This window comes from Neolamprologus multifasciatus, chromosome 14 (assembly GCF_963576455.1).
Source record: "Neolamprologus multifasciatus chromosome 14, fNeoMul1.2, whole genome shotgun sequence".
Taxonomy (NCBI): Eukaryota; Metazoa; Chordata; class Actinopteri; order Cichliformes; family Cichlidae; genus Neolamprologus; species Neolamprologus multifasciatus.
In genome coordinates this window covers 36,733,827-36,748,790 of record NC_140452.1, presented here as the reverse complement: position 1 = coordinate 36,748,790, position 14,964 = coordinate 36,733,827, and the positions used below count along the sequence as shown (strand labels likewise).

The 14,964-nt window shown below is 41.5% G+C and overlaps 2 protein-coding genes and 2 long non-coding RNA genes across 4 annotated transcripts in view; 2 read left to right on the top strand and 2 right to left on the bottom strand.

The window, feature by feature from the left end:
* LOC146504563 (uncharacterized) overlaps positions 1-14,964 on the bottom strand; it is a 173,416-nt gene that overhangs the window by 52,081 nt on the left and 106,371 nt on the right. The window lies entirely within an intron of this gene.
* The window catches only part of LOC146504572 (uncharacterized), an 89,276-nt gene that overhangs the window by 41,187 nt on the left and 33,125 nt on the right, over positions 1-14,964 (top strand). Inside the window, exon 2 of the long non-coding RNA XR_014877936.1 lies at positions 7,302-7,348. This is a non-coding gene — a long non-coding RNA (uncharacterized LOC146504572). The remainder of the gene's footprint in view (positions 1-7,301; positions 7,349-14,964) is intronic.
* LOC146504573 (G2/M phase-specific E3 ubiquitin-protein ligase-like) lies at positions 38-7,037 on the top strand. The gene is made up of 4 exons (XM_085184720.1): positions 38-190; positions 526-698; positions 1,636-1,850; positions 2,427-7,037. The coding sequence occupies exons 1-4, from the start codon at positions 38-40 to the stop codon at positions 2,660-2,662; spliced, it is 777 nt and encodes a 258-aa protein (XP_085040846.1). The 3' UTR covers positions 2,663-7,037.
* LOC146504574 (uncharacterized) lies at positions 2,081-6,850 on the bottom strand. Its single transcript, XM_085184711.1, has 5 exons — positions 6,179-6,850; positions 5,824-5,927; positions 4,694-5,435; positions 4,135-4,353; positions 2,081-3,504 (listed from the first exon to the last, which is right to left on the bottom strand). The coding sequence occupies exons 2-5, from the start codon at positions 5,918-5,920 to the stop codon at positions 3,306-3,308; spliced, it is 1,257 nt and encodes a 418-aa protein (XP_085040837.1). The 5' UTR covers positions 5,921-5,927; positions 6,179-6,850; the 3' UTR covers positions 2,081-3,305.

Sequence of the window (14,964 nt, the reverse complement as noted above, 5' to 3'; positions counted from 1 at the left end):
AGCTGCAAGAGAGGATGAATATTTCCTTGCTGGCAGAATGATTGCCACATCATTGGTACATGGTGGTCCAGGGCCTGCCTTCCTCTCCAAGACACTCTACCAGCATCTGATTGGGACAACAAAGTCTGATGTGGTGGAGGTCACAATTGAAGATGTAACTGATGAAGCTACAAAAGCTTTTCTGTTGGAAGTATGTTGACTTAAATATTCTATTTTAAAACTACAATTTCTTTTGTTATCACAAAGCTTGATGTGTTAATTGCACATTGGACTGTAACACTGTGCTCCAAAGTAGTTATAATTTTAATCAGCATGCTAAGTGTGCCGATGTTTGTTAATTATGAACAAAGATAAATGTTTGACTTTAAGTAGAGGAGTAGAAAACAATACCAGAATAACATGCTTTAAAATATAGACCAAACATTTTATGTGCACTAGTAATTATATTTAAAATAATTGTTATGTGAACGTCATGCACAACCTTGTGATACTGCAATTTTGTTTTTTTTCTTATGTAAACACTAGATATCCAATGCTGCAACACTGAAGGAACTCCATGGGTGCATTGAAATGCATTGCAGCTTATTGCAGACAGCTGGCTGCTATGGATTTCCGGACTCTTTAGATGGTAAAGGCAACATCATTAAGGACTACCTTAAGTGGTACATCATATACCGCAACCACTTCTCAATCCAAAGGTAACATATTTGTAAGTATTTGGACTGATACTAAATTATGGGGCAATGTAGCTACACTATTTTAATAATAGTTTTGTAACAAAATTGTTTTTTAAACCATAAGCAACACTATACTGAATTGATAACAGACAACAGCTACAGAAGCCGCCTATTCTTTTGACCAAATTTGTTTGGAATAATATGTATGTTTTTGCTTAATTTTACAGTTTTGCATCTTCCCTTTTTATTTATTGTTTCCATGGTTAATTATACTTGGAGCCTAATGTTTGCAAAAGGTTTTTGAGTTATCATGCATGTGCTTTACTCAGTATGGAAAAAATCATGTGAAGCTGCGAGGACAGAGATCAAATTTCAAACTTTTAAACACTTATTCTATTAGAATTCTTGTTACTTATCAGTCCCCGCATAAAACTGGACAAAGCTGCAAACACAAGTTCAGCCAGTGACCATGTTTAGGCAGGTACCTTAAAAAAATGCAGTGCAAATTTGATGTTTGTAGGTGGTTTGATCTTTTACATTATTGATTTTATTGAGAATAAACCATACTGTACTGACTGAAAATGCATTTGCAACATTGTGGCTGAAGTAACTTAAGCTCCAGTTTGCAACATTCACTTGCTGATGAATAGAAATGCAGATGGTAAAATATAAATTCGGAAGGTGGCATGGTGGAGCAATGGATAAAACATCAGACTGGGATTCAGAAGGTAGCACGTTCGATGAGACCCCACACACCAGGTGTGTCCTTGAGTAAGACAGCCAGCACTAACTCACTGCTCACCCCAAGGGTGATGGGTTAAATGCTGAGATCTAATTTCCCCCTACGATCAATAAAGTATGTAAAATTCATTGTGCTTTCGGAATAATTAAAATAAAACATTCAAAAAGTGTTTTTCATGTTTTTATTGTAGTGCTGATGACAATTTTCCCCTTTTAGATTTAAGGATGGCCTCGCAACACTTGGTGTAATCCATGCCCTACAGCAGCATCCTTTGTTGTTCCAACCCTTCATGTGTACAAGACCAGAGCCGCTGACATCTGATTTTTTAGAGGACATGTTTACAGTGGTCCTGAGAGAACCTGGCAGTTCAAGACGGCAGGAAGAAACCAGGGTGCTTGGATTCTGGCGAGACTATCTGATAGACGCTGAAGGTTTGTATAATACAAAACTTGTACTGCAAACAAATTATTACGATCAGTGCAAACCAATAAAGCAGCTCTTTCATGAATATTACTTTTATATATTTTTTTAAGTTTAAACTGTCAGGTGATATTTCTGCTATAGAACAGAAGCAATTTTTTTGTCTTTTAGCAGTTGAATCTCATACACATTCTTGTTACAATTTGGTTTTTTTTTTGTTTGTTTTTTTTTTGGGGGGGGGGGGGGGGGGGATTTAACTCATCCCTTGGGGGATGAATGTGCTGCCAGCAGTGGCTATTGGGGAGCTACCTAGCATGACCTAAACAATACTAACAGAGTCCAATTATCACCTTTACAGTTTGTTTAAAATGTAAAAATTGTACTGCAATAGTAAGTCACCACAGAGCTGCTGTTTTATATTATTTTATATTGAACTGGTATGGGTGTTTGTGCTATTAATCTTGGAAAAAAAGTAAAAACATAATACTTTGGAACATTTGAGGATACAAGTTTCTGATATTCTGCTTTGTATTTGAAATTTTTAGAAAATACAGATTTATTTTTAGATACATTCTATTTAATTCTAGATACCAAAACAGCAGTCTCCCTACAAGACATACTGATGTTTGCCACGGGCCTAAACAGCATTCCACCAGCTGGAATGGAACCAAGACCAAGATTGCTGTTTGGTGATGCATCACGTTTCCCAATTGGGAAAACATGTGCAAACACCATTGTGATACCAATGGCTCAGTCATATAAGCAGTTCCAGGATGACATGGACTTTGGAATATTAAACTCTCCTGGTTTTGGTCTGTATTGATCGACTTACAGTTTGATCCTCACACTGTAATATAGTTTTAACTGTGTTTTTGTTCTTATACAAAAAGGTTTGTTTAAAGAAATTGGCTAGATATGTTGGGCCAAGGCCTTTGTTTTAGTTACAATGCTAAAGTAAATGTCTGTGATTTGAAATGATTACTTTGAGTACCCTTAGCTTTAGAAAGAATTCCCTTTACTACTATTCAGCATTTAGAATAGATATATTCATAGATATTGTACATTTTACACAGTATGTCAGTGCAAAGTGTAATTTGCCTTGTTAAGGTTAACAATAAATCTTATTACTTAAATTAGAGTATTTTTACTCCTTTATTTTATATCAACCTGTATTAATAAAGCTAATAATACCAACACGTGTCTTGCATTTTACGTGGATGTTAAGAGAGTCTTCACAATATCATCTGTTAGGAGAAATAATTTATTTGATCTCACTGTCACAACTGATATTCTTATTTGGAAAAACACAAAGGGTATTTTTTTAAGTGACTATAAACTGATGAACTATAATTGTGTACTACTTGAAGCAAAAAACATTTTTTTTAGCCTTAACAAAAGTGCAGGTGGTGCATTATTATAACCACAAAGTGGGATCCACAGTTCTGGGATGTGTGGGAACCTTGGCATTACAACCCAGCAAGTCTTTTTAGTCTGATGTAGTTCTCCACACAAGATTCCAATGTCTGTGATGAACTGAAGCCACTGTTTAGTCCTTCAAAATATTCCTGTAGGTGAGGGTCTCCACAGAAATCGGGGGTTGAACTCATCCTGAACTGGCTCAGCTCTTGATGTCCAACTGCAAGGCCATAGTCGCGTCCACCAAACCTAAAAGTTTGTACAAGGAAAATTTTTACTATTAAAATACTAAGAAAACGCTACAACATCCTTGTCTCTGTAGGGTAAAAAAAAAAAACCTATGCTTAAAGTGAACATATGCTTTTACTTAAGACCATCGGCTGTATTATGGCATTGAATAGAATAGAAGGTGGTCAGAGTTCCTGTAACTACCTGTCTTGAACAACTGAGTTGCTGAAAACATTGGCAGATTTTTGTCATGTATTTAAGGAGATAATATAAAACAGCTTTTCATAAATTTTAGCACTGGAATCAACATGTGAAAAAAGTAGACCTATTTAGTCCAAATTTTTGGTGGTACAAACACTGTGGTGTCTGTTTTTTATGACCATACAGTAAAAGAAGACTATATGATCAAGTGCATAGATCAGTGCAACCCAGGGTGGCTGTGGCTACAATGTAGCTTGCCATCACCAGTGTGTGAATGGGTGGATGACTGGTTGTGTAAAGCGTTTGGGGTCCTTAGGGACTAGAAAAGCGCTATACAAATACAGGACATTTACCATTTATAGATTAAAAGGTGCTAAAAAAAAATTCATTTTTGTGATTTCTACTTAAATTACAGAATTTTGATTTTTAATTGACAAGAGTGATACAAACCTATGAGGCAGGTAATACATCACATCCGGTTTACCAGATGGACAGCGTGACTGGCTGACTGGGCGGATCAGGTGCGTGTTCCACTTTCTTTTGCATTCATCCAGATCCCTCTGAAGCACAGCCATGAAAATGAAGCGCACCAAGCACATGTGTTCATGACTACCATTAAAGAGGTGCATTTCCTTCATGTCACTCAAAAGGTCCATCCAGAACTGTGTTCTAAAAGAGACAAAAACATACCATCAGTTCACAAATCACCAGCCTTCAAAGCCTCACTATTTCTTACATTTCTGAAATTGTTTCTTGAGTTGATGTAAAGTGCGTGCATTTTGGATTTCTATTTATCTCACTTTCTTTATTGACTATTACAGTTTATATTTTTATATCTTATATCTTTTTTTTATATCTTATACTTGTATGTAACATAATGGCTACACATTGACGCTATAAAGGAAAGGTGGTGTGATACACAACAAGGCTTCTGCATCACAGACTATATATTACAGCCACACTTTTATCTGGTTAATATAGTTGTTTCTTGAAAAATTGTAAAACCTACCGCTGTTTTCTGAAGTATGACCACCAGCTTTCAATTCTTTGATTTGTTATTGAAGATCCATACATATGACTGGCAGCTCCTGCAAAAAAATCCTGATGAGATGACCGTAAGGCACAATGCATTGCTGCCATCGTCCCATTTTCAGTGCCGCAGTCTGTGCGAAGTCGCACTGGTATGACTCCAAACTCTGAAGCACACTGAACGTAGTGTTGAGCTATGACTTCTGGGTTGCTGTTAGTTGCTCCGCAAACCAACCATAATACCTTCCGCGAATAGCCATCAATACAACCACTGATAGTCAAACCATATGGCTTTAATTTGTCATATCCATCAACATGCCAAGTGTGGTTTGGTCCAGGTGAATCGTAAACTCTTCGTACAAACTTTTTCCTTGAGCGCTTTTGGACTCCAGATGGGTCGAGCTCTGCCATCATCACCATGACATCATGCCTTTTCACAGAAAGATGGTGTTTCTGACGCAGTGTCTGCCACATTGAACGGTATCCATAATGTTGACCAGGTCCCTTCAGCTCTTCTATTATTGCAGCACGAATCAAGGCCTGAGTTGAGTAATGTTTTTTGCGGGACAGTGATAAACCTCTTAATCTACATTTAAGTGTGGTCAGACTGATCTTCTGTTTATGTTTTGAGGCCAAAATGTCCAAAGTTTCATTATAGGAGTAACCGTCTCTGAAATATTTCTGAATGAGGTCTTCAATGGAAATGTTTTCTTGAATTGATCCTTATAAACAGAAGGAAAAAAAAGGGAAATGGTAAAAAAGATCATCAGACAAGAAATGTGCAGTTTTAAATAACATTGACATTTTAAAACCAATGTATTGTCTCATTATTAAACTAAATTAATGTGTTGCTTCTTTGGGCCTCAGTAAATTCAAGACAAATAAAGTCTACAACTATAACCCAACCTGGACGACTAAGAATCTTCACAGATATATACCTTACTGGTTTAAATGATTGCAAAATAACGTGTATGCAATTTATATAACATAAAAATAATATGGTAAATAAGGACTGCATTCAAATGTAAATAAACTACAAACAGCCAAATGGCAGCTTTGTGAACTGGTTGAGACAACCTTTTTTTAATATGTTATTTGTGAAATACTTACTGTTGTCGACAAACGCCAAAAACTCAATATGTTTGCCACATGAACCGCAGAACTTGACAACTTCTCCCACGTTATAGCCACAATATGGACAAAACATTCTTACCCTGAAACAAACAGCATTTTTCTTTTAAAATGGAGTATTAAAACGGCAAAGGGCAGACCTAAGCTAAAGTGTATATACACAGACGCATTTCCAACACAACAGCTACATTGCTAGCGTAAAACTGAACTTCCAAAACACAACTACCTAGATAACTTCAATTACACAATTGAGAGCATATGTGTATTAGTTGTTGATTTATACACAAACACTAATATATATTCAAATAATTTTAAAAAAAAAAGATTCATTTACCTTTTATTGCCACATACCAAATCCGGTCATTAGAAACTTCCTGTCTTATGTAGCCACTAGGTAACAAAACCTCAACACTGCCCCTAGCGTCCTGGAGCACTTCCGTTGTGCTTTGGATTTTGCATGTGCTTTGTATTTTGCACGTGTTTTGGAGTTTGCATGTGCTTTGGATTTTGCATGTGTTTTGGATTTTGCATGTGCTTTGGATTTTGCATGTGTTTTGGAGTTTGCATGTGCTTTGGATTTTGCATGTGCTTTGGATTTTGCATGTGTTTTGGATTTTGCATGTGCTTTGGATTTTGCATGTGTTTTGGAGTTTGCATGTGTTTTGGATTTTGCATGTGCTTTGTCTCTAGGGGCCACCGTAGTTTATGCCCGACAGTATTTTCACGGACCGGCCTTTAAGGTGTCGCGGATAAATACAACAAAATAAAACTAGTACCGGTACCAAAAAAAAGAAGATTTATTCATAACACACGTGAAAAGACCCAGGAAAACCGAGTAAACGATAACAAAATAACGCTGAAAACCGATAAAAACCCTGAAAACTATACATTTCACACCTGAGCCTCAACTCTCGCGGCCCGGTACCAAACGACTCACGGACCGGTACCGGTCCGAGGCCCGGGGGTTGGGGACCGCTGATTAAGAGGGAAGCTCGGGAAGTTAAGCAGAAGTTATTTGGAGAGGAGAGTGACTGCTGTTGGTTGAAGAGAGGTAAAAAAAAAACTTGAGTGGTGTGGAAACATTATGGGTTCGTGGAGTCAGACGTGGATCAAGTAGACACAGTGTGTAAACTTTGCTACAGTGTCGTAGCTGCACCACAGAGCAACACTGCAAAGTTCACTAAACATAGATGTTTACATTTTTCATTTATTTCTTATTTTGCAAACATTCGCACTGTTATCAGTATTTGCACTATTTTATATTCTTTTTTGACAATCTTTAAAGTCATTATTCAACACATTGTTATTGTTAAATAAATATCAAATAATCGAGATCTCAATTTCAGTGAAAATAATCGTGATTATCATTTTTGCCATAATCGAGCAGCCCTACTCAGACTCTCCAGCTGTGGTGGCAGAGAAGCCTTTCAATATTAATTTCATCTCTCCATCCTTAGGACACAAGCAGAGCCCTGGATCCACAGGTGACTCCTGGCAGTAATGGGTAAGTGATGATTTGACAGTCATCAGTAGTACTAGTAGAGATTGTCACTGTGAACACTGCTGCTGTTAGCTAGTGCTGCCAGCTAACACAGATGTCTCTGCTTTCTGTGAAGCTCTCATGTGCACATTCTGCTCTGTAATAAAAAAGTTACATTTTCTTCAAACGTTAAATGGTAACAAAATAAGTTAATGGCTGTGATCCTTTGCTGTCAGTCGTGTCTGGAAAGTAAAAGCAAATCCTTGTAGGTCCACCTGAGATCACAGATTTACTTCTATGTTGTTTCCTTGCTGAAGTTTACTGATGTCCTCTTTGCGTGTGATGGTAAAACAGTGAAGTGCTCACACTTACAGCAAACCAGGTGTTTTAACTCGTTAGCGTGCTCGTTCTCTTGGTTTGGTTGCACCTGTTTTTCTTTTTGGCCACCTGAATTAACCTGCACTCACCTGTGAAATGAGCTGTCGTGTACAATAACAGTGTGCGCACTAATTGAGCGTTGGAAAGCAACACCATAATTTGTAACTTTAATGAGGCTTCGATATACCTGTTGAACAGGGTTGAATAGAAGTGAGTAAAAAACTGCAGGTACTCACTGACTGGTGATACGTCGCTGCAGCTTGTTTTGTTTGTCTTGCTAGTGACACATAAATGCAGCAGGAACTGCCCACCTCCAGCTACAGCAGACTCCTGATTACTCTAATGAGTGAAAAAACACTTATGTGGGTGTGCAGCCCCGTTAGGATCAGCAGTGTTTTCACTGCAAAGATTTTAACCTGTCGCAGCAGGAAAAGCTCGGGTGGTTTTGTTAAAGTGGTTCACTTACACTGATGAGGCCATGAGCCTGATGCACAAACACCGAGACCCTGAAACTACTTCACTAACCACTGGTACAGTGGACATGATCACATTTCTTTTTTGGAGCCGGAAGTGATCGTATTTGGAAAAGATGCTGGTGTTCTTAGTTATGAGCTAAAAAGTTGAGTTAGCAAGCTCTGTCCTCAGACTGACTCGCTGCATTGCTAAATAACATACTCGTACACATGCTGTCACCTACCCTAGAAGGTTGTTACATAGACCACATCCATCCAGCAGCACATATACAGTCAAAGAGTCCAGTTCAGATGAGCAGAGGTGATGTTTAGCAGACACTGTGGTTTTCTTTTTAGCAGAGCTGAAAACCAACAGATATTTAATATCACTATGAGCTTTTCTTCCACTGTGAACTGCACCACTCTGTTCTTTAAGTTACAGGTGAGTAAACGCTGGCCACACGTCTGGTCTCTGCAGGGCCTGACTCACCAGGACAGTTGGCGGCTGAACATAACTCTGCTTTTTGCCAATAAAAACCAAAAAATCCCAACAAATCACACCCATATAACAACATGCAGCAATTACACTGCCAACTCAAGCAACGTGAAAAACAACACTGACATGGCTCTTTGACTGTACGGAGACCAGGAGGCATAAATGCTTTTCATTCAGACACGCTGCTGTGGGCTTCAAGTGACTGTTTCTGTATCATCAACAACTTTAAACCTGACTATTACATCACGGCTGCTGTCGGGTATAATGTGCACGTCTTATTACCAGACTGTAAGCATGCTTCATGATGTTCATGGGACTCTGTGGAGACGGACTCAGGACCTAGACCAACTGCATTTTTTGGCACTTCCACGCTGATTCTACTTTTGGTTGGAATCTCAAGCGTGATAATTCTATACCGGGATTTATCTCGAAGCAGATCGATCTCTACGACTGTAGCTGTCATCAGTTTGTATTACCGTCTATGGTGCATTATCGTTGGGGAGTCATGGAGGAGCCCTGCAACAGATGGTATGGCCCCCACAGAGCCCTGTCCTCAACATCGTGATGGTGGTCTGGGGTCGGGATGCCATACCGTTCATTGCTGCATATCAGATAAACTATTAATTGCATTTTTAGAGCATCCTCTCCATCTGCAGTCATAGAATAGTACTACAGTAACACACTCAGACTGATTTGATTTGAAACTCACTTAACCCTTTAAAACCGGTCAGAGCAGCACTCTCCGTTTTGCGGAGCGTGCTGAGCTACCGGGATTTTTAAATCCCGGTAGCTCTGCAACCACGTGAGCTAGCGCAATAATTTTTTTGCATATGAAACCAGAGGAGTTGTACTTACATCTTATGCCATCAGCTTGTCCTCGGTCACAGTTTCCTTCCACATATAACTTTGCAAAAACTGCATAAAAAGCACTTGCAGCAACAAAAACATAATAGTCCAGAAACACGCTTTGCCGATCCGATCAGCTGTTCATAACACTTCCTACGTCCATCAGCGTGAACTATCGCATCTCCGCCATGACCTGCCCGAAACCGGAAGTGACGTCATTTTGTGGAAATGTCGTTTTTTACCATCAGGGCCTCATGAGCCTATACTGGTGTTTTTAAAAGTTCTGTTTGACTTTATGACTTTCTGTGTGGTTTCTGGGATGCTTAGGACTCATATTGCACTGCTGGAAATAGTTTATTTTGATGCATATGCTGCTTTTTTGCAAATTTGCACTATAATATTTATTTTCGTTTTTCCTGCAGTGTATAAAAATTGGTGTATTTCAAAAATAAAACTATGAAGACACTCAAAATAAATTTCCTGTGGTGGGAAACTATTTTGTGCAACTTTTTTGTATTTACAGTTTTGAGGGATAAGCCTCTTAAATTTCTCTAACTAGAAATATATGTTAAAAAAACAAAAACGATTTTCAATTTTTTTGTAGTTTATTGCAGTTTTTTGCAATTTATGTAATTACTATGCACTTAATGCAGACATATTATTAAAATCTGGGCTGTAATGGTTGTATTGATGTATAGCAACTTGAAATGCTCCCAAAAATGGCTCCACAGCATGTAAACATATAATATAAGCTCTGGCGGACTTGGTTCTATGGTAGGTCTTAAAGGGTTAAATAAAGTGTTGGCACTAAAAAGCTGGCTGCTGACATGTAGAAAAGTTTAATTTACATGTTCACAAGTGTCCAGTTTTATCTTAAAACAGTAGCATGTAAACGTCCCATTGTGGATCAGTGGTCTCTACAGTTTGTACAGTCTTATGTGCATTGTGCACTTTATGCCCGTCAGCGCTGGGCTGGGCATTAACTGGCTTCTCCGGCCATTTTGAGCAGCAGTGAAATTGAAGAGATTCCTGCGTCCTCTCTCTCACTTTCTGTGTTTGTCCCCGTGTGATGCAGCTGTTGTTGTTCTGTGGTCATCACCCTATAAATACAGCAGCTGACTGATGGAGCCTGCAGCAGCTGTCTGCTGCCCCATGACACATACTGTACACACAGATACAAATGTTCACAAACACATGCGGCGTTTGTTGTTTGGAGAGTTACTGCAACACATTTCACCTGATGTTTTGGTCACAATCATCTTAATTTACAGCATGATGGGATGAAATCCATCACGTCAGTTTCCAGCTTAACCAAGAACTTTTTTGACTCTTGAAAAATCAGGTCCTTGAGTTGGAAATTTCTCAACTTTTGCTTAATGAAATTTGTGACACGTGCTGGCGAAAGCAGATCTGTTGAATCAGAGGAAATAAATTGTCAACAGGAGGGAGGGACAGCGAACCGCAGCTACACGACAGCAGAGAGTGGCAGTGAAACAATGATGTTGAGGATCCCAGATTTATCCTCTCTATTCAGCGCTACAGCAGCTGCACAGACATAAGGAGAGGAATCATTACAGTGAGCCGAGGCCTGTTAATAGGCCCGCGACATGGGGGGCCAGACAGCTCTGCAGAGGCCCCATGAGAAGGGAGGTCAGGGGTCAAGAACGAGGGCAAGGTGTGGGAGGAGTGTTTGAGACAGGAGGAGCAGGATGGGGAGGGAGAGGGGGAGTGCTAATGTCAATTAAACTCTGCGTCATATATTTTTCTCCCCATTACTGCTGTTTTTCACAGTAATGGGTTTGTTTTCCTGGTTTGTGCTTTGATGTCACTGTAACCAGGCTGTAACTGTAACCATGACAGCAGCGCTGGTGCTGCATCTACGAACTGCTGTCTGAGCAGCTTTTACGAAATGTAGCCTCCCAAATAACCCTGTTAATTTCTGTGTTGACACGTCTCCCAAACAGACTTTCTGTAACATCGTGTTGTGTGGGATGCATGGTAAAGATGGGGAAAGGTGAGCATGTCGACACGATGCTTACGCGGATAGAGGTGGAGGATTTGTAGTGAACGTACGATGGATGTGTGCAGTTAGTTGACTACACGATGAGGCATTGCTGCTTTTGCTAACAGGTTCAATACTGTAACACAACACATTTCTTTCTGCCTGCAAATACACAGCAACACAGGTACGTCCATCGTACGGCCAAGGTGGTTCTTATCTAACATACAGTATCATCATATTGACTAAAAATGGGCTAAAATGTCATTTTTGAATACCATAATTTCATGACAGTTACATTCAATTTATAGCCACAAAACTTGAATATTTTTATTATATATTAATACTTAATGTTGCCTGGCAACCAACTAATAATAGACTAAAATGACATTTATATAGTAGAGACCTAAGCATCGGCGATGACCCACAAAAATGGGCTAATCCTGATTTACCTGTTAATGACCTTTGACTTAAGTTTGCCAACAGCACAAACACTCCAAACACACTCAGCTACTACTAGCTTTATTAATGTTATAGTGCCGTTTAACTCTTCTGAGATGTTGTTGAGGAAAGTGTATATTTGTAATATTTGTATAAGGTGGAAACGGAGCTTGATTGCAGCCATTTAAAGCAGTGTGCTTCTGCAATACTGAGAAATATTTAGACCTAGAAAATGAACACAATGAACATATTTCAGTGTCATATTCATTATATTTTAATTACTTTTTTTTTTTTTTTGCCTGTCCAGTTTGGATCTTTAGCCATCAGAATTGTTGTCTGAAGGCCAAGAAAGATGCCAAGTGGATCATCATGGCCTTGCCATATTGGTCTATTTTATTGACCTTTATTATAATTATGTATTTATTTTATTTTCGTTTTTTAAAGATGGGACAGACATGACTGGGGGATAGGACAGGGAGAAAGAATGAAAGAAAGAGAGGGAGAGAAAGAAAAATAGAGGGGAGAAGAGATGGTGAGAAAGGGGGGAAGAAAAAAAAAGAAAAACAAACAAAACACCTGGATCACCACGATCAACAAAGAGCAACATAATAAAAACAACACCATCACAATAAACTAGCTAATAATAGATAACAGTAGATACTTTTTTAATTTCACCTGTTGAGAATGAAAAAAGAAAACAAGCAGAAGAAAACGAGAGCAACATAATAAACAACATCATGATGATATATGGGAATATAAGTGTAAATACTAAATATTAAACATTATTGTGCAGCACGTAAGATCGACAGCGCACAGTGTGCTTTGAGGTAGGAGCCAAAAAGGGTGTAGTTTGTGTGTGTGAGCACCCGTGTGTACACCTGTGAGCATGGACGCGCTTGTTTTTAAAAGGTTCCTTCATGTAATGATCTGCTAGAGGGTGTGGGGGGCCACAGCCCCGTCCTCCAGGGCATGAAGCAGGTATGGAGGAGATCAAGACTCCAGACATCCAGAGGCCCTCAGAACATAAGAGACCAAGGAAGACCAACAGAGGGGCAGCCGTGCCACTGTCCCAGAAAAAGCTGAGGAGAGTCCCAGATGAGAGGTCACTCAGCAGCCGCGGAGCAGAAGCCAGGGGGCCCGTGAGCTCCGCCGGCAGCCAGCTGTGCCAGAGTGACCGAGCCCCAGGCCGAGAGGCCGAGGGCACCCCACCCCCGAAGTGGCCCGAGCGAGCCCCAGGCTCCAGGCCCCGACAAGCAGCCACCAAGGAGTGAGCCGGTGCGTACTTGGACGCCCACACCCGGACACAAAGAACCACCAACGCACCGAAGACTGAGGGAGTCCGCCCCCGGTAGGGGGAGTGGTGGGGGGAGATAGGCCTCCATACCTTGGAGGACCTGAGATGTCCCCAGAGAGGTGGCGTCTGATACCCGACTTGACATATAGACACAGACATACAGGCACACACAGATACAGACATCCATTCCCACCCTCATGCTCTCATATGCAATTACTCAACACTCACCCAACGTGGAGACAGACATAGAGAGACACTGTACACACAATCACACTCCCCAAACGTACTCTAAGCCCCGGGTCTAGGTACCCTTGCCCCTGGAGGGGGGAACTGCACCCAGACCCAGGTGGTGTTACCCTTTTCCCTGCGGTGGGGAGAAGCAGACCGCCCCGACTCCGCAGCAGCAGGGAGGCCCCACCCTCCAGACCCCAGTCGGACGGCCAACTTCTCCTCCTAGCCCCCCCCCCCCCCCCCCGCTCCAGCAGGCCGCAGAGAACGGGGGTGTGAGAAGACTCCAAACCTCCCTCCACCCGCTCATATGTAGTGTTGATGCATGTGTGTTCTAAGGTGCATTTAAAACCCAGGAGGGCATGGAGCTACCTGCCAGAGAGCAGCAGGTAAAGCTGACCCCAGTAGGCACCCCCATACTCTGCAACCTGCCAGGGAAAGGGGGCCCAGGCCCATCCGGACCGGGGCCCAGTACAGTAGCGCTGCCCGGCCGCACAGAGCCCGGGACAGCCCACCCGATCCCACCTCAGAGAAAACTGCACCCACCCCGTCATCCACTCATCTTCCAGACTACACAAGACAATAGACGCCCAGGCTGAGATCTTCCTCCACCTCTCCTGTATCTCCCCTTCCTGTATGGTGAGTTCCTGAAGAGAGGAGAGCTCCTGCAAGATGTAACAACCTCCTCCACCAGTTGAAGAGCCCCCCAGGTGGCTTGATGCACCGGCGGCACCCTGCGCCAGGACTAGGCCCTCATACACCCACCCGCCCACAACCCTGGCAACACACCAACCAGGACCCAAGTCCCCGAGGCCCAGCCAGGGCCCCAGCCCAGAGACGGAGCGCCCCCAAAACCTCACGTCCGTCCCAGACCCACCCAGGGGCAGCCAGGCTACCAGGTCAGTAACCCACGTCCATCAGCACAGACCCTCCCCTAGCCCCGCTGCACGCAGCCACGAGGAAACCGTCACCTAAGAGCCAACAGAGCCCTTAATAGGCCATGACTGCTACCCTGGGTTGAGCCCTCCAAGGAAGATGCTCCTGGGGAACCCCCCAACGCCCCAAGCCTGTCCCTGCCCCCACACCAATCACAACAGCGAAGGTGGGACTTAACCCCCACCCCCACTAGGTGATGGAGCTGATCAAAGGAGCCCAGAGCAATTGATCTGATGTGGTGGCAGAGGCTGTATCAAGACTAATGTAATCTAATAGATAATTTCTATATTGGTTAGAATTAAGATTATTTTTATTTTTCCAGTTCATGAGGACTGTTTTCTTGGCTATGCATAGGGCAGTGAAAACCATATGGGCTATATTCTTTTCTGAAGTGACATTATCTAAGCTGCCCAACAAACACACTAAGGGGGAAGTTGGAATGTTACATTTCAGAGACTTTGATAAGTCTTCACATATCTCGCGCCAAAACTTCTGAACTGGTGGACAGAACCAAAGAGTGTGGATATAATTGTCCGGTGAATTGGTTTGACAGTGTGAGCAGTTGTTGGT